Source organism: Anabas testudineus, chromosome 22 (assembly GCF_900324465.2).
Source record: "Anabas testudineus chromosome 22, fAnaTes1.2, whole genome shotgun sequence".
Lineage (NCBI taxonomy): Eukaryota > Metazoa > Chordata > Actinopteri > Anabantiformes > Anabantidae > Anabas > Anabas testudineus.
This window is the reverse complement of record NC_046630.1, coordinates 6,568,696-6,596,684: the sequence shown is the minus strand read 5'-3', so window position 1 is coordinate 6,596,684 and position 27,989 is coordinate 6,568,696. Positions and strand designations below refer to the sequence as shown.

Genomic DNA, 27,989 nt, shown 5'->3' with positions numbered 1-27,989 from the left:
TCTCAGCTGCTCTTACTGAGTTACAGAACAGAAGGAGCTCAGAGCCAGCCGTCTACTGCTGTTGTAGAGCTGTTTTTTTCTACCCGGTGTGTCTTAGTATTGTCCTCCATTGACTGAAGCCAAGTGGACTGACCAGGCTGTAACCATGTGGGCTGCACGTCCACAAAAGGAGCAGGTTGGTAATGTCTCTCTCTCCCTTTCTGATTGTCTCCATGTCTGCTGTGTTCTATTTGTATCCATGGGCTCAGGACGGGGGAGATTCATGCCTCTGTGACAGGCCTTGCTTTTGGGTTGTCATTGGGGTTATGCAGAAGAATGTCTGACTTTGCAGTTATACTTTCTGGCGCCGTGTGTTTGATTTATGCAGAAACAAAGGGTGATTGGAATATAGATATGTTGTTGATGCATAGCAGAGCTGTGCCTTCTAGCATGGCTTCTCTTAGTGGTAGAGAAGTGTTACCTGTAAACTGTACAGGTAGGTGTTGGCCTGCCCCCCCCCCTCCCTTTCCCGGACACCCTCATGTGAAACGTAGTCGTTTCAGCTGGAATGTCATAGAAAGACTGGAGGGATTTTGCTTCTCTTTGGCTGCTGCTTGCCAATAACAATCCCTCTCTCATCTCTTCTCAGTTCTCTCTCCAAAAGATACACACAGGGGGGGTGACTGGCAACAAAAAGCAGCCTGGCAAAGCCCAATTTTGACACATCAAATTAAAACTGCAATTTTAAAATCACAATTCTCTAGTTTGTGTACACACTGAGTTGCCATCACAGCATTTGTGAGTAGAGAAGACAACTTATATCAATATATATATGGAGAAATATTTTGCTTGCCAGACACCTAATTGGTCTAACTTATCTTTTTGCTATCAGAAACATTCAAAACATTAAAATTATAAAACAAAGCTCATTTAGAAACAGTATTTGTAGATTTATTTAATTTACTGTATTCATGTCACCTTTTTAGTCATAGAAATGTTTGTGAGTAATAAATAGGCCAGTCTCAGACCACAAATAGTAAACAGTTTAATATATGGCCAGCTTTCTTGTCCTCAGCTGAACTGAAACTACAAAGCGTACTAATGCAAACAACACTTTAAGTGCCTAAGAAAATAGCAGTAATATAATAAGTATAAGTTTTTTCTGCCCTGGCTTGTAATCTGCACATCTCTGTCCCTAATGACTCCTGGACTGGTCCTGTCTATTCGCACATTTTTTTGTTTTTCTTTTATGCATCTTCTCCCATTTCTCTGCCCTCTGTTTATTCACCTTGAAATATTACAATCTTTCAAACTGAGCACTCTCTCTGCTCCATGCATCTACTGTTGTGTTTACTATGTGTTAGCATCAATGTAAAAGGGTGCATTTATTTTAAACACTATGTAACACACGTGGGTGTTGGGTCGAGTGCTTCATCATATCAACAGGACACGATGGTCCTAAAAATGAAGGAACCTAAGATTTGTTAAAAGACTATGTGGTAGATGGCAGCTATACCAGCTATCAGTGACCTTTTCAACAGAAGCACACCACCTCGGTACTCCTCTGTTGTGGTGCCAGGATCCACATAAAGGCTGAGGCTTTTTGTGATTGACTATATCAATCTATTGAGTGGTGCTATCTTCTCAGTTTGAGATAGATATCAATCATTAATCTGGACAGTGAGAGAATGGCAAAGTTGAGGAATTTCAATCCAAAACCACCTACTCTTCTTATCATAGTAAAAGACATCAATGTTATGTAACATCAGTTTTACAGTTAACTTATTGCAGTGTACTCTTTTTTTCTTGGGAAGCATAGGAAGGATTCAAATGTTTCTTGTGTTACAGGCACGTTTAGCACAGTAAATGTATTCCAGATGTGCTGAATCTCATATATCCTAGCCAGAACCCACAAACTGCTGTGAGTTTCCAACAGTCACGAATTGATAGTTTGTTGGTAATTTAAACATTATGCTTAGGATTGAACAGCAAGCTACAGTATGTTTGGAGGGTGTTTGTTTCACCAGTTCTTTAACAGGAATGCAGTAGCAGCCCTGAGCCATGTCCCGTGTTATGAATTCTCAGGTATTGAGTTCAAGGACAATCAGGTGACAGTATTTTCTAAAAGTGGTGTCTCTTTCTGTGTAGATAGTTTATGACCAGTTTGTCCAGTTCCTAACATTCATCTGTTCTTGTTACCTTGGTAAATCTGCAGAACACACTGTCAGCAGTTTTCAGAGGGATCTGTGTTATAGAGAAACCTATGGTCTCGTTTGTTGTTTTCAGCTCCATTAAGGTGATGGCAGAAATCGCATGGGCAGGTATCTAGAAACACACTTGAGAAAATATAACCAAAAATCTCTTCCACGTCTAAAGCACAAATGTAAATGATACTTTCTGTACAGATGCTATGATCATGGTGAGTCTGAGTCACTTTAGTGGTCAGGACACAAGTTAGAGTTTGAACTTTGCTGGTGTGGTAGGGCTGAGTTAGACACACACACACACACAGAGCTATTCCCTCTCTCCTGCAGCACAATGATGCCTTGTGTTACTGCCAGCAGAATGCCACTCTGGTGATGATGACGATTGCACCCTCTCCTTTTCTGGCATCTACTGCATGTCTTGCTTTCTCTGCCTCTCTGACCATCCCTATCCCCCTGTCCATGGTGTGAAGGATTAGATAATAGGCAGCTTTAGTGTGGGAAGAGAAAGAGAGGCGTCACAGACCTCTCTCATTGCTTGTCTCTCTCTTCCTTCCCCCATCTTCTCTCTCTCTCTCTCTCTCTCTCTTTGTACCATCTGCGCCACGAGCAGCTTGGCACCACACTAACTGTAAATGCCAAGCTATGTTTATGTTGTTTTTATTGAACTATATATATATATATGTTGGTGAATGTGAGTGTGAGTGGCAGCCTATTACCCAAAGATGATGTTTACATTTATGTATGGCATCTTTAAAATGATAAAAATCATTCACAGTTTGCCACAGTACTTTGGAAATGTCAAGCTTGTTATTACACATCCAGGAATAGATGATGCAGCTCACAAGATATATATTTTTCCCAACACTTGATGGGTAATCAGTGACAGCACCTCTGCTGATGTTGACATAGATGTTTAGTCCGCCTCCAGTGTTCTCTTCAATAATTTGACACCTTTCATGCGCATACTGCAAGCAAACCTGGTGCAGAGGGACAAAAGTGGGAGTATCAGCTGCATTTTAAAATACATAGATGTGCACAGGTCAGTATATAACTGGTAGAAATAATTGCACATTTTCAAATAACACCTTTTTTGTATGAAGCAGCTATGCAGACTTATATCAATAAATATGCAATATGCCATAGAACAGAATCGGCACTACAGCAATCACTGATAAAGAAGTTTAGGCCAGACATGATGAAGAGCCATTCTTGCCACCACCTTAAAAGAAGTTAGCCTAGTGCCAGAAGTGGGCATGGAGATGTGTGCGTACTCAACCCAGACTAAATTCTTGGCCCAAAAATAAGGCAGACCAGTAATAAAATGTGACGAGATGTGAGACTCGGGTCTCTGAGGAACAGAGAAGGAGCACAGAAAGTATTGTGTGGGACCAGGCAAACAGGGTCTTAACTGATGTCAATGGATGAAAATATGGTCTAAATAGACAAATATAAACTTTTAAGGTAGTACAGGTCCAACTTGTATAACCTGTAGAAGCTCATAGGCAGAGGAAATCAGAGGCAGAGAATATCTGTTTTTAAGAGTGATATCATTCAGACCGTGGAAGTCAGTGTAGGGGTGGAGAGTGCCATGTTTCTTCCCCATGAAAAAGAATCCAGCTCCTGCTGGCAAACTGGATGGATGGAAAAGGGCAGCTGTCAGGGACTCTCTCATAGCTTCGTGTTTTGGTGCTGATAGAGACCACAACCTGACTCAAGAGGGAGTGGTGTCAGGGAGAAATTTGAATTCCATCGGCCGCTATGGTCCTGACAAGTATAACGTAATCCGTAACTAACCTAGTCTGAGTTCATCTGAAAAGTGCTTAAAAGTTATTTAGACCACTGCCTTTGTCTCATTTTGCCTTTCCTGTATTATGGAGCCCATCCAGTGAGGAGTGAGATGATGCAAGCTTGTACTGAAGTCTCCGCATTGAGCAGATTCACTTGACTTCAGTGCTAACAAGAGAGTGAGATAAGGCTGTTATAATACAGTTCTAATGGAGCTCGGGACTAACAAGAGAGAGTTTGACGATTTTTGCATCCCAGGAGTGGCCAGAAGCTCGGCAGGGAGTGTGTCCAGAGTGCGGATTGACAGTGAGCATGGTGGCAGAGCTCAGTAGTGAGTAACAACAATCCAGAGTTCAGCAGAGAGCTTAGTTCAGAGCATGAAAAGTCCACAAAGCATCAAACAAAAGTTCTTAATCAGTTCAACAATTAGTCACAGTAATTAATAATTCCAAAATCCACAACCCAACCTCCAGGTCCAAAAACACACCACTACGACCGTATCCACAGAAAACAAGTCCACAGTCCATTACACAGTCCAGAAACAGACCAAAATCTGGATTCATTCCATCACAACATTTAGACCATAATCGTAACAAGAAGTTTTTATGAGATGTTAAGCATTTGAGACTGATGTATGTATGAATGGTGGAAAAACCAGCAGGATGCCCTATAAAGCAGCAGAAAGCAATAATGTTTTTCAGAATATTGCAGCTATAAACGGGTGATGGTAGTGAGCACAACCCCCAGCATTAACCATGTCATGACAAGCTACGGCATCAAAGAGTGAAGTAACTGGCTGCGGAGGGGAGGTTTTATTGGTACAAGGGATACAAGCGATTAATGGGAGAGCTTCAGAAAACTCCTGCCTATGTATTATGATTGTATAAATGAACCAGTCCAACGGCGCTGCCTTCCCACATGGATCAGGAACATTGGGCAGTAAATCAAACATTTGCATATTTTGTGTTGTTTACACAAACTTGTCTTCCGATGGGTTTTTGCAGTGCTAGAGAGACAGGACTGCTAGAGAGAGGACCTTCTGCAAAAACATAGACAAACTCCATTAAATCTCATCTGGTCTTTCGTCCTTCTTCTACTAGCTCTCTCAGTATGGGTGTTCAGTGCATTGATTGAACCTGGTGCAACCTTGAGTAATTATTTAACATCAGACCAATCAATTATTCACAGGCTTCCGGGTTAGTAAATCATCTGTAATCTATAAATATTAGGTTAATGTTACAGATTTATAAAATTCAATCCTGATCTTGGAAGGTATATGTGAAAGGAACGTTTGGGAAATATGTTTATTCACTTTACTAAGATCTGTAATTTGAAACCGCAGATGGGGAAAGCACTCACAGAATTTACCTAGCTGAACAGTAAACATCAAACTATATCCTGTTTACTGAATTTGATCGGAGGTATGAAAACAACACGAAGGGGTCTCGGTTGGAAGCAGTAACTTCCTGAATGAGGCAACTTCCACAGGTTGCTTAGCAACTGATTTAAACCAAGAAATAGCCCTAGACATAAAAAAGCTGTGTAAATTAGCACATTGTCACATTTTCACATATTAACTTCATTTTTGAACTTTCTGTGGGCTGCACTTTCAAAGCTTTTCCAGGTTTTGCGCTAAGCGAACAAAAGCGGAACCAGCTGCTGCCAACAGCTCAATAACCTACACACTCTTGAGTGATGGTATTTTTATTTACTGTAACTCTACTCAGAGATGAACATATTTCCCCAAAATGTCAAATGATTTGTTTAATTCGCCGGGAATAAATGATGCAGGTATTGTGTTTCAGACGCTTTGCAGGACTTTTCCAGAAGGTCAAAAGTCACACAGTTCACTGGAGCAGTAACTTATTGACTTCTTCATTAATGGGTTTTAAATCATATACAAAGCATTATTTATTTTAACCATGAATAAGCTTATTAATTAAGTCTTGTTAAAAAGTGGCACCAAACTTTCTCCCAAAAGCAGTAAGTTGTATGCTTAAGTACTATATCACATCTCCAGCCATGGATTCATTGAAATATATGCTGATTAGTGACAAGTGTACAGTGGCAATATGTTTTTAATGGCTCCGTGGAGCTCAGTCAGAGCCTATATTTCCCATGTGTTGCACTTTGAATAGATTGACATGTTTCCCACTTTACTTTTATGGCCTTTTTTTTGTCTCTCTCTGCCAAACTCTACTGAACCTCCGCATTTCATCTCCCACTCAACATTCTTTCATCTTTTCATCTCTGATTTCACAGCGTGTTGATTCTAACTAATTGACATTTAAGAGGGATGCTGGTACATGAAGGGAGAGGCGGACACTCTTAGCTGCTGCTTCTGTTGTTATTTATACTTAAGCAGCTTGTTGGCCGGTAAAACTATCACCATGACAACAGGACAGGAAGCAGGAAGTAGGCAGCGTTCCATCAGAATGGAGTAGAGAGATAACTCGTGTTAACTTTTAGTTCCATTACGTTGGCGTCTTCTGTGCTCTCTCCCATCAGGTTGTAGGGATACAGTTGTGTGTGTGCTGACATCTGAGTCTACACATGCATACATTCGAAGCACATTCTGACAGGTCGCTGGGTCAAACCTGTGGTGGGTCATGAGTATTCTTAGAGCATGAAGATAATAAATACTTCTGGAATTTAAGTCTGCAAAAGTTCAACCGGTGGTAATGAAGAGTCGGGCTATTGGTGGATCCTGTGATAAGCTAAAATACAGTACAGTAATTGAGTAAATGGACTTGATTACTTATAATTGCACCTCTTCCACTGATGCACCTTTTATCACCATTTGTGTTTCCTTATGAAATTATTTTTAAATTAAAAATTTGCATATGGGCAAATGTAAGACATTATGGCTATAATAAGTGTAGCTGTATGAAATCGTTTTAGCTTTTCTCTCTGTGCTACATAGAACAAATGCTGACCCAGCATGCACTCAATCATACTCTGCTTTGGTGAAAATCGTGCTCTTTGTGAGTAGTTTTGAGGAGTTCAGTCAGTCATGCATAATGCCGTTTAAAAAATATCAGCTCATTAAGAGAGGGTTGAATTCTTGAATGAATGAATGAATGAAAAGACTAAATGGTTTCGCAGAGACAACTTGAAGCAGACAGACATGCAATCGCAGTAGGCAACTGGTGACTGCTAGTGACTCTTCTGACTGAGCGTGTTGGATCTTGTTCAGCAGAGTGGGAATGTTTGTGTCAAGCTGTTATCTGTTGGTGTACGACAAGCTCGTGCTTTTGATGTGTTAACTACAAACAAAAGAATTGAACGCTTTTCAATGAAATGAAAGAAATGCATTTAGTCTTTCTTTATTTTTATTTGCAGCTTACATGACTCTAGACAGTGGAAGCTCTCCACCTGTAAAGCTATATGAATGTGACGGAGTGTGTGTCTGGAAAAAAAGAAACAGTTGACTTGTATTCATGTGTTGTTCCTTTCCTGACTTGCGTCAGAGCAAAAGATTCTAAATGAATCACTAAATTACCACCTCATTCTTTGATGCTGCTCCTCCCTGTGAGGCCTAAAGTAAGAACAAAAAGACACTGCCTTCTTGGTTTGCTGGTTTTGTAACACTTTATACGTCAAACATATCACTGCTCAACTCTCATAGTGCTTTTATTTGTTGTGTAAATGCGATATCTGAAACTTTAGGTCATATTTCCTGTGAACCCATTTGCCTCTTATTCAATAAATGACTGCCTTTGCCAGATGTTTGCATATATAAGTTTTCATATTAATGAACACGGTGAGCTTGGATAAGAGAGCAGGGGTCACTGATGAACATACACAACGCAGGAGTAATTTGAATCAGATCCATTGTGATGCAACAGTGCATAACATACGTGTTCCTTTTAATGAAATCACTTTTCTGAGTGTTTCTGCTGAGTCAGCTTCTTTGTCAATTTTTCCTTTCCCCCCCTCCTTTTCCCAGCTCCTATTCTTTCTACCACACTCAGAGGGAGGTTTTCCTAATGGGCCACATACGCATGACTGAACCTACTGCTGGGTGGTGGTGTGTGTGTGTGTCTTTTTGAATGTTTTATTTCTGGAAATTGTCCTGTACTTAAAAGGTTGAAGACTTAAAATGGAGATTGCTGTGGAGACTGTTGTTTCCCATAGTGTGTCTGTGTCCTGTCTCAGTAAAAAATGTTAATATATGAAATTAGCTGTCTATAATGTAATGTTACAGCAAAACCTAAACCTAGATCTAAGCTAGTTACTCCATATGCTTTTTAAATGTTGTGTATATGTCTGAAATATGTGGCGTAGAAATGCTGCATTTTAATTGTTGTACATGTATGTGCAGGTGCATTATATCATACAGGTGTGCATGGTTTGTTGTATACGTGCATGTGCATGTGTGCGTTGCCTAGCTTAGTCATGTCTTACTCAGCCTGTAACAGCAAATTACATCACTAACATTATTGCTTCATCACCCACTTGCACTCCCTAGGGTGTAATCGGTCAAATCACTCCCAGACAGAGAGATTACCACAAACTACTTAGTAATATCTTGTCTCCAGTCAATAAGAGAAGTGGAACTGAATGTTTTAGGTAGAGCAGAGACGATTTGATTGTATACTGTAATTGCACGAGATGCAGTGTGTTGTTCATCATAAAGGGCTGATCATTAAGTCACTTGGTGCTGTGGTACCAGTAAATGATTCTGTTCAGCTCACAGGAGTAACTGTGTCTGTGTGAGTGTTAAACAGCTGTGTATGATGACATAGTCATCTTATGTATTTTTGTAAGATTAAGCATTACTGCAGTTTAAAGCAATATTTCAGCTTGATTAAAAAACAATACAGTTATTAGTGTGACTTACTGAGTCACTGCCATAATGTAGATGATGTGTTTCTCCCTTTTACATTTCTCTCTCTTTCGTAATTAATGCAAGGTAATTGTGTAAAGAGCAACAAAACACCATCTTAGATCTGTACAGTAGGTAGCCCAGCTTGATTTTTATTACTCTTAATCTTGTTCACTTATTCTTTGATAAACAATTTAATGCAATTCCATGTAATAGTGTATTTTGTTTGAGGCTGTTTCTATTAAAATAACATGAATACATAATACACCATACAGTAATACTGTATAGAATTATCATGGTACTGGCAGTGAACACATGGATTGAAAAAAGACACCCGTAAAATGCTTCAGATACCATTCAGAGATACTATCTTAACTATGTATGTGTTTGTCTAATGACCTCAAAGTCAAAAAGAAAGTTCAGATTATTAAGCAGAAGCAGAAGACTAAATATTTACTCTGTATCTTCTATGAAGAAATTATAAACTGTTCCAGCAGGAAGTGTGGTCAGAGAAAGACAAAAATTCACAATCACAGTCCAATTGCTAAAAAAACAACCCAGAGTGAACGAAAGATTCACATCAACACCGAACATCATAAATTCTGTCTAACATCCGTGTTCATGTGTCTACATCAGGTAAAACATTACACAGGCAGGGTGTCCCATGGCAGGACACCACAACTAGTTATTAATTCCACTATCACTTTGAGGTTTTTATGGTTGTTCTCAATAGAGACATTAAAGATTAAACAATTGTTGTGTTATTATTTCAGGTACATTATATTTGTTAATGTTCTTGACTTTGATGAAGATCAGATCACATTTTATGACAAATTAATGCAGAAAACCATAAAATTCCAAAAGGTTCACATACTTTTTTTAGCCACTGTACACTAATTATGAACACATAGATGGTTCATCATGAATTGGGTTTAAGTAGGGTGGCCTCTGATGTTACAAACTGTCACGATAGTGACTAACCAACTTCCATGTTATGATATTTTCATGCTAGTGCTGTGTCTACAATAATGACAACAAGTGACTTTGAAACATGTTACAGCTGTGTCTATGTTTGGTGAGGAGCACGCATACTTGTGGTCCTTACGGGACTGTTGTAATAGGACACCAGGATGTTGTGCGGCCAGTGAGTAAACGGTATGGGTCACTGGAAAGTGAATTGTCCAATGACAGTTCTTCTCTGTGTTTGTGTGTATGAATATACTGTATGTTGTATACAGCTTGCACAATAGACAAAGAATACCAAAAGGTTACATAACTTCTAAATGATCATCTCTTCTAGGTGTGCCCTGCTCTGGGGGCTGACTGCTAAACATGCTGGGAAAGGCTCAGCCAACCACCAGCAGACTTAACTTGGTGAACTCTGAAGTTTCTGACACCTCAGCAGGCCCGGACATACATGACGGTATCAAGATGACCGACCTAGTAGAAAACTTGGATGCCAGAGAGCTGGTCATCGGGGATAGAGAAGACAATGAAAATGATGGCAACTACAGTGTAGGTGTGTGTTTACACATTTGCTGTCTGCTTAACCAGTTATTCCAAAAAAAGTTAAATTAATGACATTCTACAACATATAGAAAACATGATTAGAAGCCATTAAGTAGATTTATCATTCATGAGCAAGGGAAGGTGGGATCACTCTGTATGACCATATGGAAATTGAACAAAAAGTCTATCACAACTAAATGCATTGAGCTTAAGATTCTAAAAGCACAGGAGTATGGGGGTGGATTTTTCCTTTACATAATTTAGACCTTACAAACTTTAACACAGAATAAAGAGAAATATTTGACCTAACACTCGAAACTAGCAGAGCATAAAAATCTTGAACAAAGGCCGACTTTTCAGTGGTGCAGCCTACTCGCTCCTGAGCAACTCCTACATGCACAAACAGAAGAACCAAACTAACTACCTGGCTCTCTCACTCCCTCCCAGGGGACAGTCGTATCCCGTTTTCAGCAGTGTATGACACAGTGGGTTTTAAGGAGGACGATGCTAGGGTCTACCTCCCCACTGTGGCCATTACTGCCCGGATCCTGGAGGTGGAGAGATTCACTGCTGCTCAGGACCGCTTCAATCTGTCACACCACAGGAGTGTCAACAAGGTACTGCACAAACACCTAGATCATCACAAGCACATCATATAATACCTATTTATAAAGCAACAAGAATAACTCACCCTGATATACTATATATTAACCTCATCTTCTCACACACTCACTACCACCCTTCTGTCTGTGTTGTGTTTTTTGCATATGCCTGTAGTCTCTGCCAGCAGTGTTTAGGATTGAGCTGAAGCACGGTGAGTTTACCTGGGTGATAAAACGGAAGGAGAAGCATTTCTTGGAGCTGCACAGAGAGCTGAGGACTTACAAGGCTTTCATGAGGATACCACTGCCATCACGCAGGTTAACCACACACAGATTCTTTTACTCCCACATGAACAGGCACATGTAAAAGTGCCAACAAAAACCAGTTTAGATGTGAATACTTGCAACATGCATGACTGGTTTGTTTGTCACATTGCATTTATTTACATAAACATAGGGTTGGGTAAAACAAATGTATACATCTAGTCACAGAGGGTAAATACATCTTAAACTTATAAATATAGACACCCTGAAAAATTATTAGTTTAAAGTGTGGAAAAGTGAGGCTGCTTTAACAACATGGCACCTGATGGACACTGGGTCGCACAGCGGACTAGTGCTGTGTGACCCTAATTCAACGCGAGGAGCATCGACATCTTTTTGCCTTGTTTCTTGCTTTAGTTGTGGCTGCTGACCTATTGCTGTCTTCGCCAACACCTACATTTTCCTCCTTAACATGAAGAATAGAAGCTAGCCTGGCTTTATTATTACTTGTTTTTTAAATCATCATCTAAACTTAGTAATAAATTAGTTAAATAGCAGATATTTGATCAATAAACAAAAGAATAATTACATAAAAACAACAAGTTGTGTGGAGTCAGCAGTGGTTTTTGCACAGTTAGCCAGCTGTTTCCCCTGCTGTCAGTTTTTTATGCCACAGTAAGCTATGGTAATAGCCCCTTGCAGTTTTTCTTTTTCATGATTTATAAAAATCTGTTTTATGTTCTGTGCTGTAATTTAAACTTGCATACTTTTTCATCTAGTTTCCTGTCAAACTTTCTCCTTCTGTAACTCTGTTGGTGATGATTTTAATAGGATTTACTTTTGCTTTCTCTCTCACTCTGGCTCATGTGAGGTATGAATGAATGAGTTTCTGTAATGTTTTGGTTGTTGTTCTTTTAATAAAATCATAAGCCTTGCTGTTTTGTGATTAAAAAAATTTAAAAGTTTCTGCTGCACATCCATGATTAATATACAACAACACAAAGGTGACTCAGCCTATTGACAGTTTATTCAAGGTTTTACATTCCTCTGCTCGCAGGAAGGTACATGGAAAATGAGTGTGTTTACCTCTGGGCTATGGTTGAACAGAAACAAAAACAGAACCTCAAACAGTTGCTTGGACTTATTAATTTAACACTACTTTCTTCCTTTATCTGTCTTAGCCACACAGTGAAGAGAAGGACGGTGAGGAAGAGCGGGGTGAGGCAGATGCCCTCCCTGCCAAGGGGAGGAGGAGATGAGCTAGTGCGAGATGAGCAGGTCTCCAGCAGGAGGGTATGTGTCAGCAGCCTGTTTGTCTTGTTCTCAGTCTTATCATATCTTAACTCGATAACAATGAGCTCTCATTGCATTTGCGTGTTTCCATGGCACTTGCTTGCCTGTACTTGCATCTTCTAAAACTTCTCAGACTGTGTGCATGTTCACGTTTATATGCTTGATTTTGTCATTACAATACTCACAGTGGCCAAAATATAGTCTATGTGTTTCTACAGAAACAATTAGAAGACTATTTGAACACGCTGCTGACGATGGCCATGTACTGCAAATATCACCATACTGTGAGTAGTCACACTAATTATTGAACCCTGAGACTCAATGTGAGGTGCATAGATTTCTATAGATACTCAGTGAAAGTATATACAATGCTTTACCCTCATTAGGGCGCATTAATGCATTTAACCATAACGCTGTGGACACTCCAGGAACTTCTGCTGATTTGAGCTGTTCTTAAAAACACAAGGCCTCATGTCTGTTACACTAATTGCCCCATGTAACAATGCCTTATAAGCAAGAACCTGTAATTTACATATTCAACTGTATTAATTCCCAGTATTTTTATTTAATATAACAGAACGTCTGTCTCCATCTTATATTTAGGCCACATATAATGTATGTACTAGTTAGTATACTAAACCTATCCTTCATATGGTGGAGTGACCCTTAAAACGGTGCTGTTTGTTGTATGCTGACTTAATACTGTGCATTATTCTCATTCAGAGGTGAGCAGCTTTTTGATATTGTATAATATCCATCACTGTTTTTGTCTGTTTGTTTGTCTTCTATTCAAACGTCACTGTGTTAAGCCTGTTGTTCTCTGCCTGCCTGTTCTCAGATGGAGTTTATTGATGTCAGCCAGCTGTCCTTCATTCATGACTTGGGGCCCAAAGGACTGTGAGCATTTTCTCTTCTTTACTTCTGTCTGTCCAAACAATCCCAAGTATTACTTCACAAGAGAGTGAACCACTTGATGAAAAATGCTTGATGATCCCATGCCGAAGCTTGGAGATACTTTAAGTGTTCTCCTTTACACTTTCCGTCTCTTCCAGGGAAGGTATGATCTATAAGCGCTCAGGCGGACATCGTATCCCTGGCATGAACTGCTGTGGTCACAGCCAGGCTTGCTACCGCTGGTCCAAACGGTGTGTAGTTACCTCTGTCCTTGGCTCTCCGTGTCTTTTTATTTTTGTCCTTATCATACAGTCTTTTGTGTTTGTGTCTATTTTATTTAAAATTGATTTTGCAGTAATTTGCTATTAGTTGATATATTGTGGTTATCAAACACAAGAAGCAGGATTTTCAGTCGTTCAATAAGAAATATTTTATCTTCACTGGTAAACTTGTCAAAAATGTAGGTGTGATGGATTTTATGTACAAAAGAAAAGAAACATTCCAGATTCAGATTTCTGGCAGGAAACTGCCAGGGTGTGGGTGTTAAACAGTTGAAAGAAAGAAGGAAAAAGTGTTAAAACACAGTGACAATTCATTGGACCTTATAAATAGCCCAGCCCTTTCATCTACAGTATTTGTCTGTTTCCTTCCTTGTTCTCTTATCGTAGCCACATTATTATGTGAGCAGTTTTTATTGTTATTTTTCTAAAGACAACACAAAAAATCCCACACTTTTGAAATGCTCAGCCCGTCCACCTACATCCCCGCAATGACTTTCTTCCTACAGCCTTTCGTTAGAACAAGAAATATAAGGAGGAACATAATCCATCAAGATGTGCAGGATGTATAAGAGCGCAGAAATCATACAGTTTAATCTTATGATGATAATGCTGATAAAAACTGTGTGTGCTTTGTAGCTGGCTAGTGGTGAAGGACTCATGCTTGCTCTACATGAAGCCAGACTCAGGGGCCATCTCCTTTGTCTTGCTGGTGGATAAGGAGTTCAGCATCAAGATGGACTCCAAAGACACAGAGACCAAACATGGAGTCCGGATTGATAGCCTCTCCAGGTTGTACTTATGTGTGTGTGTGTACACAAATCTTCCCTTAGACACACTTCCATATCCTTGATTTCTGATGTTAAAGTGTATACTGTACCAAAAGCTGTGCTTAGTTAATACAGTCTTCCTTTCTGCCTCAATTGTTAGACAGTGATTTCATGCAGTAACAGACTTTCAAAAGACCTCCTACCTCCTTAGACAACAGGTGTAAACCTGTTTTATCCAACTGTGGGTTTGTGGTGGGTTTGTTTTATCCAAATGTGTAGGTGGAGAGCACCATAGCAATAGTAGGGATGGAGAAAAACAGGAGTCTCTTTGTTGTCTGAGAATATACTGAAGCTTTATTGCATTCGGGTTTGTGTATTCTGTGCTCATTGTAAGGAAGGTGGCTGGATCATTGTTGAATTTCAACCTCTGGACAAGACACGTACCATCAATTAATGGTTCAGGCAGTGATTAAAGATATGAAGAAAATATTAGTGTATTAACAACTCCCACTAACGTTGCTCAAAGCAGTTCATAGTCTGCAATTACAGGTTGAGCTGTTTCCTTCCCAGCATTCTTACACAGGCTTATTTGATTTTACTAATCTGTTATCTCTCTAAACAAAATCACAAATCCATGCCTCAATACTCTCACCAACAGCGCATTCAGCTGTTAGGGCCAAGAATTAATTTATCTTTTGGCAATAACGTCATAACATGAGTACATGTATGCGTATGTGTGAGCATGTGTGCTTATTTCACTGTGTCTGTGTAGGACTCTGGTGTTTAAATGCAGCAGCTACAGACATGCCCGCTGGTGGGGTCAGAGCATTGAGAGCTTCGTGAGGAATTATGGGAAGGCTTTCCTGCGAGATCACCGCTTTGGATCATTTGCACAGGAACAGGAAAACATCCCTGCCAAGTGGTAAGTATGCTGTGTTAAAGCACTGGTATAACGCTTACTGCCTTGATGCAAAACAAAAGTCCTGCTACTGTAGATTTAATCATGATCTCTTCAATGAATTTGCACATTGTACAGTAAAATAAATGAAGTTTAAAAATACACAGATTGTCAGCATATCTTACTTTCATCTGCCTTCCTCTGTTAGTCTTTCACTGGTAACTATGGAGATGTATTAAGGAGACTGAGCTGTCCACTGTCTTTCAGCTGCTTTGCCAGGTTTCAGGTTAGGCTGTTAGCATTATATTGTCATTACTTTGTCTTTGCACTCTGCTCAGAGCCTGAGGGGAAAAATGCTGCAATAATGTGAGCTAATGGAAAAAGAGAGTAATAAACATTTATGTCATGAGGATACAGCTTTGGGTGTAGCCTAAAGCTTGTAAAGGGTTTATAAAATTAGGAAAATCAGGACATTTCCAGACATTATTCTTTCATCTCCCTGTTTTCTACAGTTTCTACTTCTTTCTTCATTATAATTATACTTATTTGATTGATTTTATGGCTGTTGGGACAAGTCCCACAAAGCACAACTACTGTATTTATCCATTTACCATATGACATTTGGTTCAACCTGATCTTTGGGCATATGCATGTGTGACAGGTGTGTATGCTCAACTGTAATATTTCTCTGCAGGTACGTGAATGGAAAGACATACATGGAAGACGTGGCTGATGCTTTGGAGGAGGCTAAAGAGGAAATCTTTATCACTGACTGGTGGTGAGTTTCAGTGTACACACACATGATCTGAAACATGTTGGTAGAAGTGTTTCTGCTGTCAGCACAGAGGTGTGAGAACACACAGCAAAACAGCTAAGTGAGCTATATCTGTCCTGCCTTCAAGCCTTAATGTTTAGCGTAGACTCAACCTTTTTTCAGACATGTCAGAATAATAAATAAAACAAATAGATGACAAAAAAAACCTCCATCAGGGTATTGTATTGCAAAAATAATGTGAACCAAGCCTGTCAAACCTGGATAACCAGTATTTGGAACAAAGCTGATTAGCAACTGGTTCATTTAATTCAGTTTGTACATAAGCACATTCATGGTGATGAGGCAGAGTGCATAATTATAAGCAGCTTCATGAAAACCAAGAGAGGTGTGGACGATGCTGTCATGTATGTCTAGCGATAGGTAACTAGAGGAAGTAGTTAGTAATAAATGATTGTGTTAACGATGAAATTGTGCTGTTGTTGTCACACGATGAACAAATTATCATCCCATTTCTGCTGCTAAATTGTCTGTGCAATAAATAAATCAGGAAGAGGAATTAATATCTCTAACTGAAATGTTGCATGTTAAAACTTAGCTGACAAGGTTTGATTTGATCTCAAACAAAAGTGTAGAGTAGTCATCCAGCACAGGTTTCTCCAGGTTCCAGGGTTTCCTTGTAATCCGAGACACACTCTCTGCATCGATAGTCAGTCGTCTAATAAAAGAAATGGCCAAAAAAGTCATCCATTAAACAACACGGTAAGCTTGTTGTCATGGCTACAATATAAGTCATACTGCATATTAAGTACTGACTGCATGTGCATCTGTCATCACACATCTATACCTATGTATTTTACACATGTAATAGTCTGTAATCGTCTCTCAAACTGTTTAAAATTGTACCATTTTAACACAAAAGTTCTATAGATGAGTAACTAGCAGCATTATTTTATTAAAGCATGAGGGTGCTTTTATAAAAATAGTAGCATGCTTCTGAATGAGCTAACAACTCTCATACCAAGTTAGTGTAGTGAGTGCTGTTACACATGTTTGTTTTTCTCACACAGTCCCATGGTAAGTAATACAATAGTGCTGCCTCTAATTACAGCTTCATCCACATGCCTAGAATAGAAATACACTGACAGAAAGCTACAGCTACACTTCTACCTCTCCAACCTCTTTATATCTTATGTTTTTCCTCTTTGTCTGTTGTTTTCATGCATCTTATCCAAGTATGATAAATGATGCCGTCATACCCAGGGGTAATATTGCAGATACTAGCATACAGTATTTCTGGGATGTCAGAGATGCAAATCCAATCTATCATTAACCAGCCCTGCTATGTATAACAAAGAGACCTTTGCCTCACTGTCTTTTCAGTTCATTCAGACAGTTAAAGTATTCTTACCATTGCAATATAAAGTATAATAGTTTATGCTCCCGAAGCCCAGAGAGCCAAATATGTGACTGGTTGACGTGGCTGAAATCCCTCTGTTCCAAGGCAGTAATCACAGGGCTTATGGTCTTAACCAATGAGGTGTCTGCCTGTGTAAAGCGAGCCAATGGTATTGTTGTCATGTAAGCTCAGGATGCCAGTGTGAGTGACTCATGAGACTATATCGTTATGTCATGTCTGTTATATTTACAGTGTTTAAAGTGTGTAACTAAAAGATGAATATAAACATCCATTTTCATATTCCTTTAACAAGCTAGGTAATGATGGCTTCACATTGTTACCTAACAGGAATGTATAATTTATCTCAATCTGCTTCCCCCTTGATGTGTCTTTATTTGTGTCTGTCTCTCTTTTTGTCTTGGTTAGGCTGAGTCCAGAGATCTTCTTGAAGAGACCTGTGGTGGAGGGCAACAGGTGGAGGCTGGACTGTCTCCTCAAACGCAAAGCAGTAAGTCGGGTGTAGATTGCCAACGTTTTAGGGAAATAATTAATCTTAACACAGTCAAACATCAGAGAAACTAACTGTATCATAATGATCAGTTTATCACATGCAGATAAACCAGTGTGATCTGCATTAGTATTCACTTTCAAACTAATTAGTGTAGGGTTTTGAAGTTGTGAAAGGCATTTCCTATAATCATGATTTCATATCTTATGTCACTAAGGTTCTCTTTAATTAACAGAGTCATTTGGAACAACAATAAAATCATTTTAAACAGGTTGCCTTCTAGTTTTCCCCATAAGCTCCAGCGCTCTTGGTGGGGTGTGGCATAAAACAGTCAGGACCATGATTATGGCTAATATTAAAATCCATCATTGTGCAACCATGTTTTTATGCCATACAATACCTTCAAATTAGGCATGTGTTGTGCCTCGTAACATTAGTTTTGACGTAATGGTGTTATGTGTTCAACAACAGCAATGTTTTCCAAATTGTCTTTCCTTTGTGTTTGTCCACAGCAACAGGGAGTGAGAATCTTTGTGATGCTGTATAAGGAAGTGGAGCTCGCACTGGGCATAAACTCTGGCTACAGCAAGAGGACCCTCATGCACCTTCACCCCAGCATCAAGGTAACTGAAGGGGTTATGGTTGTTTGTAGGGTGGTTGCAAAAACAACTATATGTCCCAAGCAGCTAAATGCCCCAAGTTAGTCCGAGACTGTCTACTGTTAACATTAACTTACATTGTTGTCATTAGAATATGTTTTCTCTTGCAATGCCCACAAGTGAAATGGATTTCTATACAATCTGTACAAACTACCTGTTCTGGATATGTGATAAGATGTGTACTGTACTTTATGTTTGTGGTCCAGGTGATGCGTCATCCAGACCACGTCTCCTCCTCCGTCTATCTGTGGGCACATCACGAAAAGATCGTTGTTATCGACCAATCAGTGGCCTTTGTAGGTGGGATTGATCTGGCATACGGTCGCTGGGATGACAGAGAGCACCGGCTGACCGATGTTGGCAGTGTGACTCGCTCTGTGGCCCTGGAACAGGTCAGACACACACACACACACACACACACACACACACACACACACACACACACACACACACACATAACTAATTAAAATGTTCTGTTCATAGTTTGGGGTTCTAGGTAATAAATGTTCTTCTCCTCAGTGGCGAGAGGAGGGGAAATGGAGAAAACAGTTTTGATTAAGACTCACGCAGATACACGATGGGGACATGACGAAGTGACACTGCATGTACTGAACCCTCATTCACAGCCTGTGCATGTGAATAAATGCAGTAGAGATTGTAAAGAGCAAACAGCTGCAGGTCGATTTGTTTTATGAATGCAAATACAAGCACATATTCATTTTAAAACTACACAGATATACCTTATTGATTTCATAGTTAATTAATAACTCCTAATCAAACACGAGTTTAATACCTGATCTAAATTTTAAAGGGTAGTAGGTAAGGTTTTTTTCTGTTAGCAGGAACACAGTGATGGATATTTGTTGTTCTGTCTGTACTTCAGTATGATGATGGAGAAATCTGTTCAGCCAATACTCTACACATATTAAATTAATATAATCTTGATGTGTCCTCATTAATCTTATTAACCTGCACTATATGATTTCTATTAGTGATGGCAGGCTAAATACTAGCAACACCTCAGTGTAACACATATCTCACTTCAAACTACATAATCAAAAATGAGCTTAAAGTTGGATGTAAAAGTGGAATTCATTGCAAGACTGTTGTTGGAAGGCATCATTTGAATTTAGTGTTTTCATGTCCCCAGGCTGGCTCCACCAACACTCCGTCCAGTAAGGGCGTGTCCTCTGTTGATGGTGTCTCTCAGAGCAATGGACGAGGGACGCCCCCCAATGAACCAGTGGACTTGCCCAAGCTCAAGGGGATTGGTCGTAATAGGAGAGCTCGCTTTAGTCTGTACATACACCTGCACAAACACAATCTGCAACATGCAGACAGTGTCAGCAGTGTGGACAGCGCAGGTATGTGTATATGAAAAGAAAGAGAGGAATATCTCCCTCATGTGGGTAAAGTCACGCTCTAAATAGGTGTGTTGGTATGGATGAGAAACAGAACAGCTTATATACTTGCTGTGTGTGAGTGCAGTGCATTTACCATAAAACTTTCCTTCTGTGTGTGTTTGGTGCTTATGTGTGTGTAGGGAGTGGTTCTGTTCAAAGCCTGAAGACAGGCGTTGGAGAGTTACAGGGCAACACTCGCTTCTGGCATGGAAAAGATTACTGTAACTTTGTCTACAAGGACTGGATCCAGCTGGAGAAACCTTTTGATGGTCTGGTACACACACTGACTCACTCTTTTACTTAGGTCCAGCTCTTAAAAGCTCTGTATGTCCCAAATTATTTTCAGAATGCAACCCTGTGCTTAATGTTAACCTTAGTTTCATAGATTCCCCGTTACACAATGATATGTAAGAGTTCTTCTGTTTTTTCTCTCCATTCCTCTGTACTGAACCCTCTGACCCTGTTCAGCTCTCATTTTCTTCCTTTTTCACATTGCCTAACTGGGGCCTTCTACTCTATGTTTTCGCTCTATCTCTTTGCTGTCTTTCTGTGTTCTCTCCAATTTATATTCTTTTTCCTGTATTTTTTTTCTCCACTTTACACAGACTTCATTGACAGGTACACCACCCCCAGAATGCCTTGGCATGACATCGCCTCAGTGGTCCATGGCAGAGCTGCCCGGGATGTGGCCAGACACTTCATTCAGCGCTGGAACTTCACTAAGGCACTTTATGACACACAAACACACACAAGAATGTAGAACTATGGCTAATAGTTAATTCTTGTAAAATTTAAGAAGGCAAAATCATTATTTGTTCACTCAAAAATGGACAATAAACAGTACAGAACAGTGAAAGTGATCCTGGCTAAATCATAGGAAACATTTGGCTGGAACAGTTGAAGAAATACACTCATGCTTTCCATGGCACCAGCTTTTACTGGTTCTCCTCTTTTCCATTTCTCTGCTCTTTTAAGCCACTCACTGCCCAATTTCCAAACCGTTTCTCCTACAGATTATGAAACCAAAATATCGCTCTCTGTCTTATCCGTTCCTGCTGCCCAAGTCTCACTCCACTGCTGATGAGCTCAAATACCAAGTCCCCAACTGTGTAAACACAAAAGCACAGGTAAGAGAACCAAACACACCAAAATACACCAATAAACACTCATTTTGGAAAATGTGTATTTTCTGTCTTTCTTACAATGAGTCAGTAAGGCGAAACCAACGGAAAACAAAATTAAAGAGGCTGACTCTGTAATTTAGTTTTTGGATACACAGAGTAGAAATTCCCACTTTCCCACAGTATCTTCCACATCCCAGTCTACTGGAGAGATTCTCTATATGGGCCAAAAATACACTTGCAAATGGTTTTAGCTGAAAGGAAGCAACCTTGTGAAAAAACGACTAACTTTTGTACTGCATACTAGATACAGTACAAAAGTATATTTCTGCAGTTATTAATTAAGTTACATTATCTGAAAAGTTCCACAATTAATAGAAAACCATGTTTAACTAAGTATGTTGTGAAAACCCCAGGGCCTAGTTAGCAACACTTCTCATTTCTCCTGCAATTCTGTTACAGTAGTTAGGTAGAAAACTTGACATGATGATTAAATTAGTGCAACCTTTAAAGAATTACTGCTATAACCTAATCCTATGTCTGTATGTGTAAGGTGTTGCGGTCAGTAGCAGACTGGTCGGCAGGCATAAAGTACCATGAAGAGTCCATCCATAATGCCTACATCCAGGTCATCGCCAAGAGTAAACACTACATCTACATAGAGGTAAACCAGCAGTTAGGTCAAAGGAAAAATGCTGTAATGTCACATTGTTATAAGAGGGTTTTCATACTGCACATGGCTTTAGGAAAAAGATGTTCCCTATTGTTTATTTGGCAGTGCATCAAAAATACTGCTGATGCTTTCTAAACTCAATCATTCAGATGGTTGGTAATAGTGGCAGTGATGAGATAGTTCCACTGAGAATCATTGTACCTTTGTCAGTGTGAGTTCTTACTGATCATCTCACTGTGGAATAAAACGCTTCCTTGCTTGTAACATAAAACGGCACTTTTACAAAGCCCAAAATCCATAATAGTCTCTGTGGGATTGTGTCCTCCCTTCCACCCCCTATTCAGAACCAGTTTTTCATCAGCTGTGCTGACAACAAGACTGTTCAAAACAAGATTGGAGACGCCATCATCGAACGGATCATCAGGGCACACAAGTACTTCCCTTTATTTAAATCATTTGTTTACAAGTAGTGATTGTGGAAAGGAAGTCTTGTCTTAGCTTTTGCTTATCACACCTTACAGTCAGCGTCTGTGTGTGTGTTTTTTTTAACTGATGAGTATTTGTTCACAGGGAGGGTAAGAAGTATCGTGTGTATGTGGTCACCCCTCTCCTTCCTGGCTTTGAGGGAGACATTACCACAGGAGGAGGGAACGCCATTCAGGCCGTGATGCACTTCAACTACAGGTGATCCACATGACACTTGAAGCAGTCTGAGTTTTGTTTAGAAAGAGGAAGAGTAACAGGAAATAAGAAAAGGAGATGTGGAAGTACTAACACAGTTCTGTTCTAGTACATTCAAGTCTAGAATGCATATATACAATAAAGTATAATACAGTACTTTTGGAATCTCCCCTCAGAACCATGATTCGAGGAGAGTACTCCATCATCTCTCAGCTGAAAAAGGAGAGTAAGTGCAACAATAAACTGTTAATATGTGAACAGTTATATTAGAATATTTAGAGTGAGGAAAAATACTTCCTGTTCTCTAATTAGTATTTCTGTTTCTCTTTTCCCCATATCTGTTCCCAGTGGACGACCAATGGATGAACTACATCTCCTTCACCGGTCTGCGGACACACGCTGAGCTGGAGGGACGCCTGGTGACAGAGCTCATCTACGTCCACAGCAAGATGCTGATCGCTGACGACAACACAGTCATCATCGGTTAGTCTGTCTCTCATCTGCTCTCTCTCCTTCTGTCTCCTTTTTTGTCCTAGCCACTATTTGAGGCTAACTAAAATGTGATAAATCATAAAATCTGTCTCTATTTCCTTCTTTCACCATGTGTGCAACAATTGTGCATGCAAACACTGTTTACACACAGTGTGTGTTGAATGCTAAATAGCACCATTGTGCCATCTGCTGGCTCACAAGGTGTAGTTCACGCTCACAGTCCATCACCTTTAGACAATAAACTCAGTAAAACGCAAAGTCAAACGAAATAAGAGAGACCAGATTCAAAAATACTGGAACATTTGTTTATTCTCTGGCAACAATTCATCTTTTTTTAACAAAATTTTAAAGAGGTAAGTCTCATTAAAGCTGAGAACCAGTTCCATCGTTTATTTATTTATTTATTTATTTATGTGTTTGTTTCAGGTTCTGCTAACATCAACGACAGAAGCATGCTGGGTAAACGTGACAGTGAGGTGGCAGTGATTGTTGAAGACTCTGAAAAGGTGGCCTCTGTGATGGATGGACAGGAGTATGAAGCCGGACCCTTTGCACTCCAGCTTCGCCTGGAATGCTTCAGGTATGTGTTTGAAAAGAAAGATGTATTAATAAAAACCTGGGGAAATATAATAAAAAATGTATTTAATTCAATTTAATGTGTTTAACTTGTCATTTATAGTAGTGTGTAGTGTGATCTGATCTGATCATATTAAAGTTACTCCATCTTCCTCCTCCCTACGTTTCCATATGTCTGTTTTTTTCCTTCTATTTGAACAGGACTATCCTTGGAGGTCACACTGACACCAGCATAGACCTGTCTGACCCTATCAGTGATCGTTTCTATAAGGAGGTGTGGATGACCACAGCTGGCCGCAATGCCACCATCTATGAGAAGGTATATGAAGGTTTAGGGGCAAATTGTTAGTAAGTTGTTTTTAGGCTCTGTGCTGTGGAAACGCAGTGGGTCCATAATTTTTCAAGTCCTACTCTGGCTGATTAGTTATCATTTCCTAATGTTCCTCAAATATAGAGGAAGTGATGGGACAATAAATTCACAGCTTAGTCTGTGCAAAAATACATTCCAAAGTTCAACTGGAGCGAAAAAGAGGCCGTAGCAGCCCAAGCTTATCAAAACATGTTGTGTAGTTAGTCTTCCAGCGTGATAAGCCAGACAGTATATAAAAGATATAATTTTTTATATAGCTTTAATAATAGTAATATAGTAGTCAATGAAGTATTTCAGTTTAAACCTAATTCAAAAGACAGACTGATATACATATGTGTGTTTTGTTGCAGGTCTTTCGCTGCCTTCCTTCGTCCTTGGTGAGGAACATGTCTGAACTGGAGCAGTTCCAGTCAAAACCAGGCTTGGCCCAGACGGACCTGGCCCGTGCTCAGGAGGAGCTGCGCAAAATCCGTGGCTTCCTGGTGCAGTTTCCTCTAGACTTTCTGTCTGAGCACAACCTCATGCCCTCCGTTGGAACAAAGGAGGCCATAGTCCCAACTGAGATCTGGACATGAAGTAAACCCACTGCCACTGAACTACACATGTGAATTGAACTGTTTCTTGAGGATCCTACGTGTCTGGATTCTGATCATCACTGAATGTGTACTTCTGGATTTGTAACAAACTCTCTCTAAAACAGAGTTGAGAGGTTTACAGTTCTCCTCTGGACTGATGTGACTGCTGGGAATTGACAAATCTCACAAATCTAATTCTACTGAAAAACACTAACCAGTAGTTACAACCTAAAGGGGTGAGTTTTGGGATATATGAAGAACAAAAAGACCATCACGTTTGAGGCCAATGATTATAACTGCTTCCTGACTGCATTGTTACAGTGGAAATGAAAAACAAGCACATGGTTTGGGGGTTTTGAGAAGGAAATGCAATCTTAAACACTGGGAAGACACAAAGATTTCCGAGGGACTAGGATAATGCAGATGTAAAACTGTAGACAACAGCACTTATAAATATTCAGCTCTTGGTTAAATATATCACATAATACGCTGATATGATGATGATGCATGTGATTTCACGAGTTATTGCTGTACACTCTGCTCATAAGATGCACTAGTGCAAAGTACGCTGTATATGACCTCAGTGGCGATTTGTTGAGCCTGCATATGTGCTGCTCTAGATGAGTTTTAAAGCTTGTTATCTCAGCTGATTGTTAAAGATCCTTTCTGTGGAACAAATCCAAAACACATGCTTGCGCTTCACTGTGGTCGCACATGCTCACAGACAATGTTACTGGTTCAGCGGTGGTGCATGATTTACTAACTATGCTCAAATCTTGTTGACATGATGCATGTACCAATCACAACCAACCCCATCAGACATCGTATTTCTTCTCCTGTTTTGTGACTGATAGTTATTGAGTAAGTTTCTATACAGGTGAAATGAAAGTGAATCAACGTGAAGTATGTTAAGAACAAAAAATCAACACAGTTTGTTTTACAGTTTAAACATGAAAAGGGAGTACTAACCGTAACCCTAACTATATCACAATGACGAGAGACGGGACAAGAACAGACGAGACAATCGACCCACATATTTAAATAAGCAATTTCCTCTTTGGACAACAGATGGTGCTAGCTTCTTAAAATAATCCAGTCTGTACAACAGCTGTTTTTCCACAGTCTTAGATTGACAGCTTTCTCTTAAGTGCCAAAACGTCTGTGAAAAGATGTATACAACAAAAGAAAAAATTATAATGAAAGTAAAAATGTTTTCTTTCTAGCATGCAACCGGTGCCAAAGGCAAAGCTCTCGCACAATATGAAGGTGCCGTTTGTGATTGTGAGTAACATGCTCAATTGTCTGGCTAATTTGTTTTTTTTATTAAGAGAACAAAGTGAAGTGAAGCGTTTCTAAATATTCTTTTGTATGTGGTTGATCGACTTATTTTATATGTGTATAGACTTGACTAATGTCTTGCAGTCGACTAATGTCTTCATTTTTAGGTTCTGTCAGAGCATCTCATTTGATCACCAACCCCACTGTGAAGTTTGAGAACCTCTCCACTGAAATATTTCTGTGCTCATTTCTTTAAACAAACAGACAAACAAGTTAATCAGCTTCGTTAAAGCTCTGTAACAATGAACTGACTGTTTTTAGAAAGTGAGAGTCTTGTAAATCATAGATTGTCTCATTTGGCAGAGATCTTGAATTTTTTTGTGGAAATGGCACGACATCCCGTGTCTGCACGACACACCCAACATGTAAACCGTGGTATTTATTTAGTCGATGCATTGCACTGGATTCGATAATGAAATGTTTGATTTTTTATTTCTTTTTTAGTGGGACCAGGAAATTAACAAATGTTAACTGAAGAGACAATGTGTTGGATGCTTTCTACTCTTTGTATGAAGAAGAAATTTATATTTTTTTCCTTTCATTGATTTTGGCAACATTGTGTTGTTTACTTTGCTGCATTTGTCAGTTCATCGTATTTATTACTTATGAATCACACAGCATTCTTTAAACCCTTTTTAAGTGTATGACACGATGGTATTGAGGGTTGTGGATTTGTAATTAAGCCATTTATTTCTTTATCATGACCATCAAGCACCAATCTTTTCCATCGGCTCTCTGTACGCCTCGACCTCAGTTTCTCTGGTCTCACTTCCAATCTATTCATGTACAATAATGCTTTTGTACAGTTGAGAGTATTTCTAAATCCTAGTTCTTCATTTAACACAGTGCAATTCGTACTTTAAATGGCTAACAAATAAAAAGATCTGTGGAATTTTTGATTGTTTCATTTCTTGGAAAAAGTAAAAACACAGCAGCGGCACATACAGAACCTGATTGTGCTGTAAGTCTGTTTTCAGTTTGATTAATGTGACCTGTGAGGTATGTTTTTTTTTTCAATTGGAGATGTTATGTATTGTGTGTGACAACTTGAAAACCTGCTATGGAAGATAAGTAAAAAAAAAAAAAAAAAAAAAGTTTGTTCGATAACAAACCTGTTCCCTAAGATACAACTGGTTAGCTGAACAAAGATGTAACAGCTAACACTGGAGTCATGATCTAAACTCATCTGAAGGAACATTAAAGCAAACAGGATGAACTGACTGTTAGGTGGACTGGTACAAAAAAATATATATATATTAAATAATAATATTATAATAATAATAAATCTACAAGTAGATTAATTCAAGTGTGCAAAAATCAAATGAGTGCAGTTCCAAAGGAACTGGTTTTCAATGTTCAATATTCATCCCAATATTCAGTAAAGATATTTGTATGTATAATAACACAGTAATGTTTTTTTTTCTGAGTAAACATAGTTAAAGAGGTGTTCTTTGTGACTGTCACAGCTTTGGAGGCAACTAACTACACTTTAAATATTAGTCTATTAATTCAGAAATGGTCTCAACTATGAAAACAATGATTATTTAAAAGGTACAAAGTGTGCGTGTAAGAAAAATCTTACTATAGGTCTACAGATTTCACCACAAGTTTCAGTGGAAATACTAATTGCTTGCCTCAAATGGTCCTCGAATTTCCCCAAGGGGATCAATAAAGTATTCATTATTAACTTCCTGTAGAGTTGAATGAAAGCAGTTTCTTATGAAATACAGCAAGACATCAGTGGCAATGATCCTATACAAAGTCAGTCCCAGTTGTTACATAACATAACAACCAGAAATGTTACAACACGAGGATTTTTTTCTGTGCTGTAAATAACTTTTGTATTATTTGAAAAGGAATAGTCATTCTATCAATGCTCCACTCTTCCACAGGAGTTTTGAGGTGACAGTTATTAAACATAAGCAAGTTGCAACACAAAGCTCACAGGGAATTCTTGAGAAACACAAATAGAACCGCATAAAGGAGGAAGTTAAAGGAGAAATTCTGTGGAAGACTGCTCACACCTGAGATTAGAGGTGCTTAACCACATGTCAAATTGTCTTGTGGCCTGGAGGCAACAGAGCCCGATTGTTTTCTTTGCAAAGATGTTGCTAG

The 27,989-nt window shown here is 39.3% G+C and overlaps 1 protein-coding gene across 1 annotated transcript; it reads left to right on the top strand.

Moving 5' to 3' along the window:
• Positions 1 to 26,770, top strand: pld1a (phospholipase D1a). The gene is made up of 26 exons (XM_026339881.1): positions 1 to 175; positions 10,100 to 10,318; positions 10,756 to 10,925; positions 11,086 to 11,228; positions 12,356 to 12,467; positions 12,686 to 12,751; positions 13,306 to 13,364; positions 13,520 to 13,612; positions 14,279 to 14,431; positions 15,182 to 15,331; positions 16,002 to 16,085; positions 17,905 to 17,986; positions 18,499 to 18,609; positions 18,852 to 19,037; positions 19,796 to 20,009; positions 20,189 to 20,317; positions 20,654 to 20,772; positions 21,062 to 21,175; positions 21,723 to 21,833; positions 22,187 to 22,275; positions 22,413 to 22,526; positions 22,700 to 22,749; positions 22,872 to 23,006; positions 23,442 to 23,595; positions 23,793 to 23,910; positions 24,312 to 26,770. Exons 2-26 carry the CDS (start codon positions 10,132 to 10,134, stop codon positions 24,534 to 24,536), a joined length of 3,168 nt encoding a protein of 1,055 aa, XP_026195666.1. The 5' UTR covers positions 1 to 175; positions 10,100 to 10,131; the 3' UTR covers positions 24,537 to 26,770.
• The last annotated feature ends 1,219 nt before the right edge of the window (positions 26,771 to 27,989 follow it).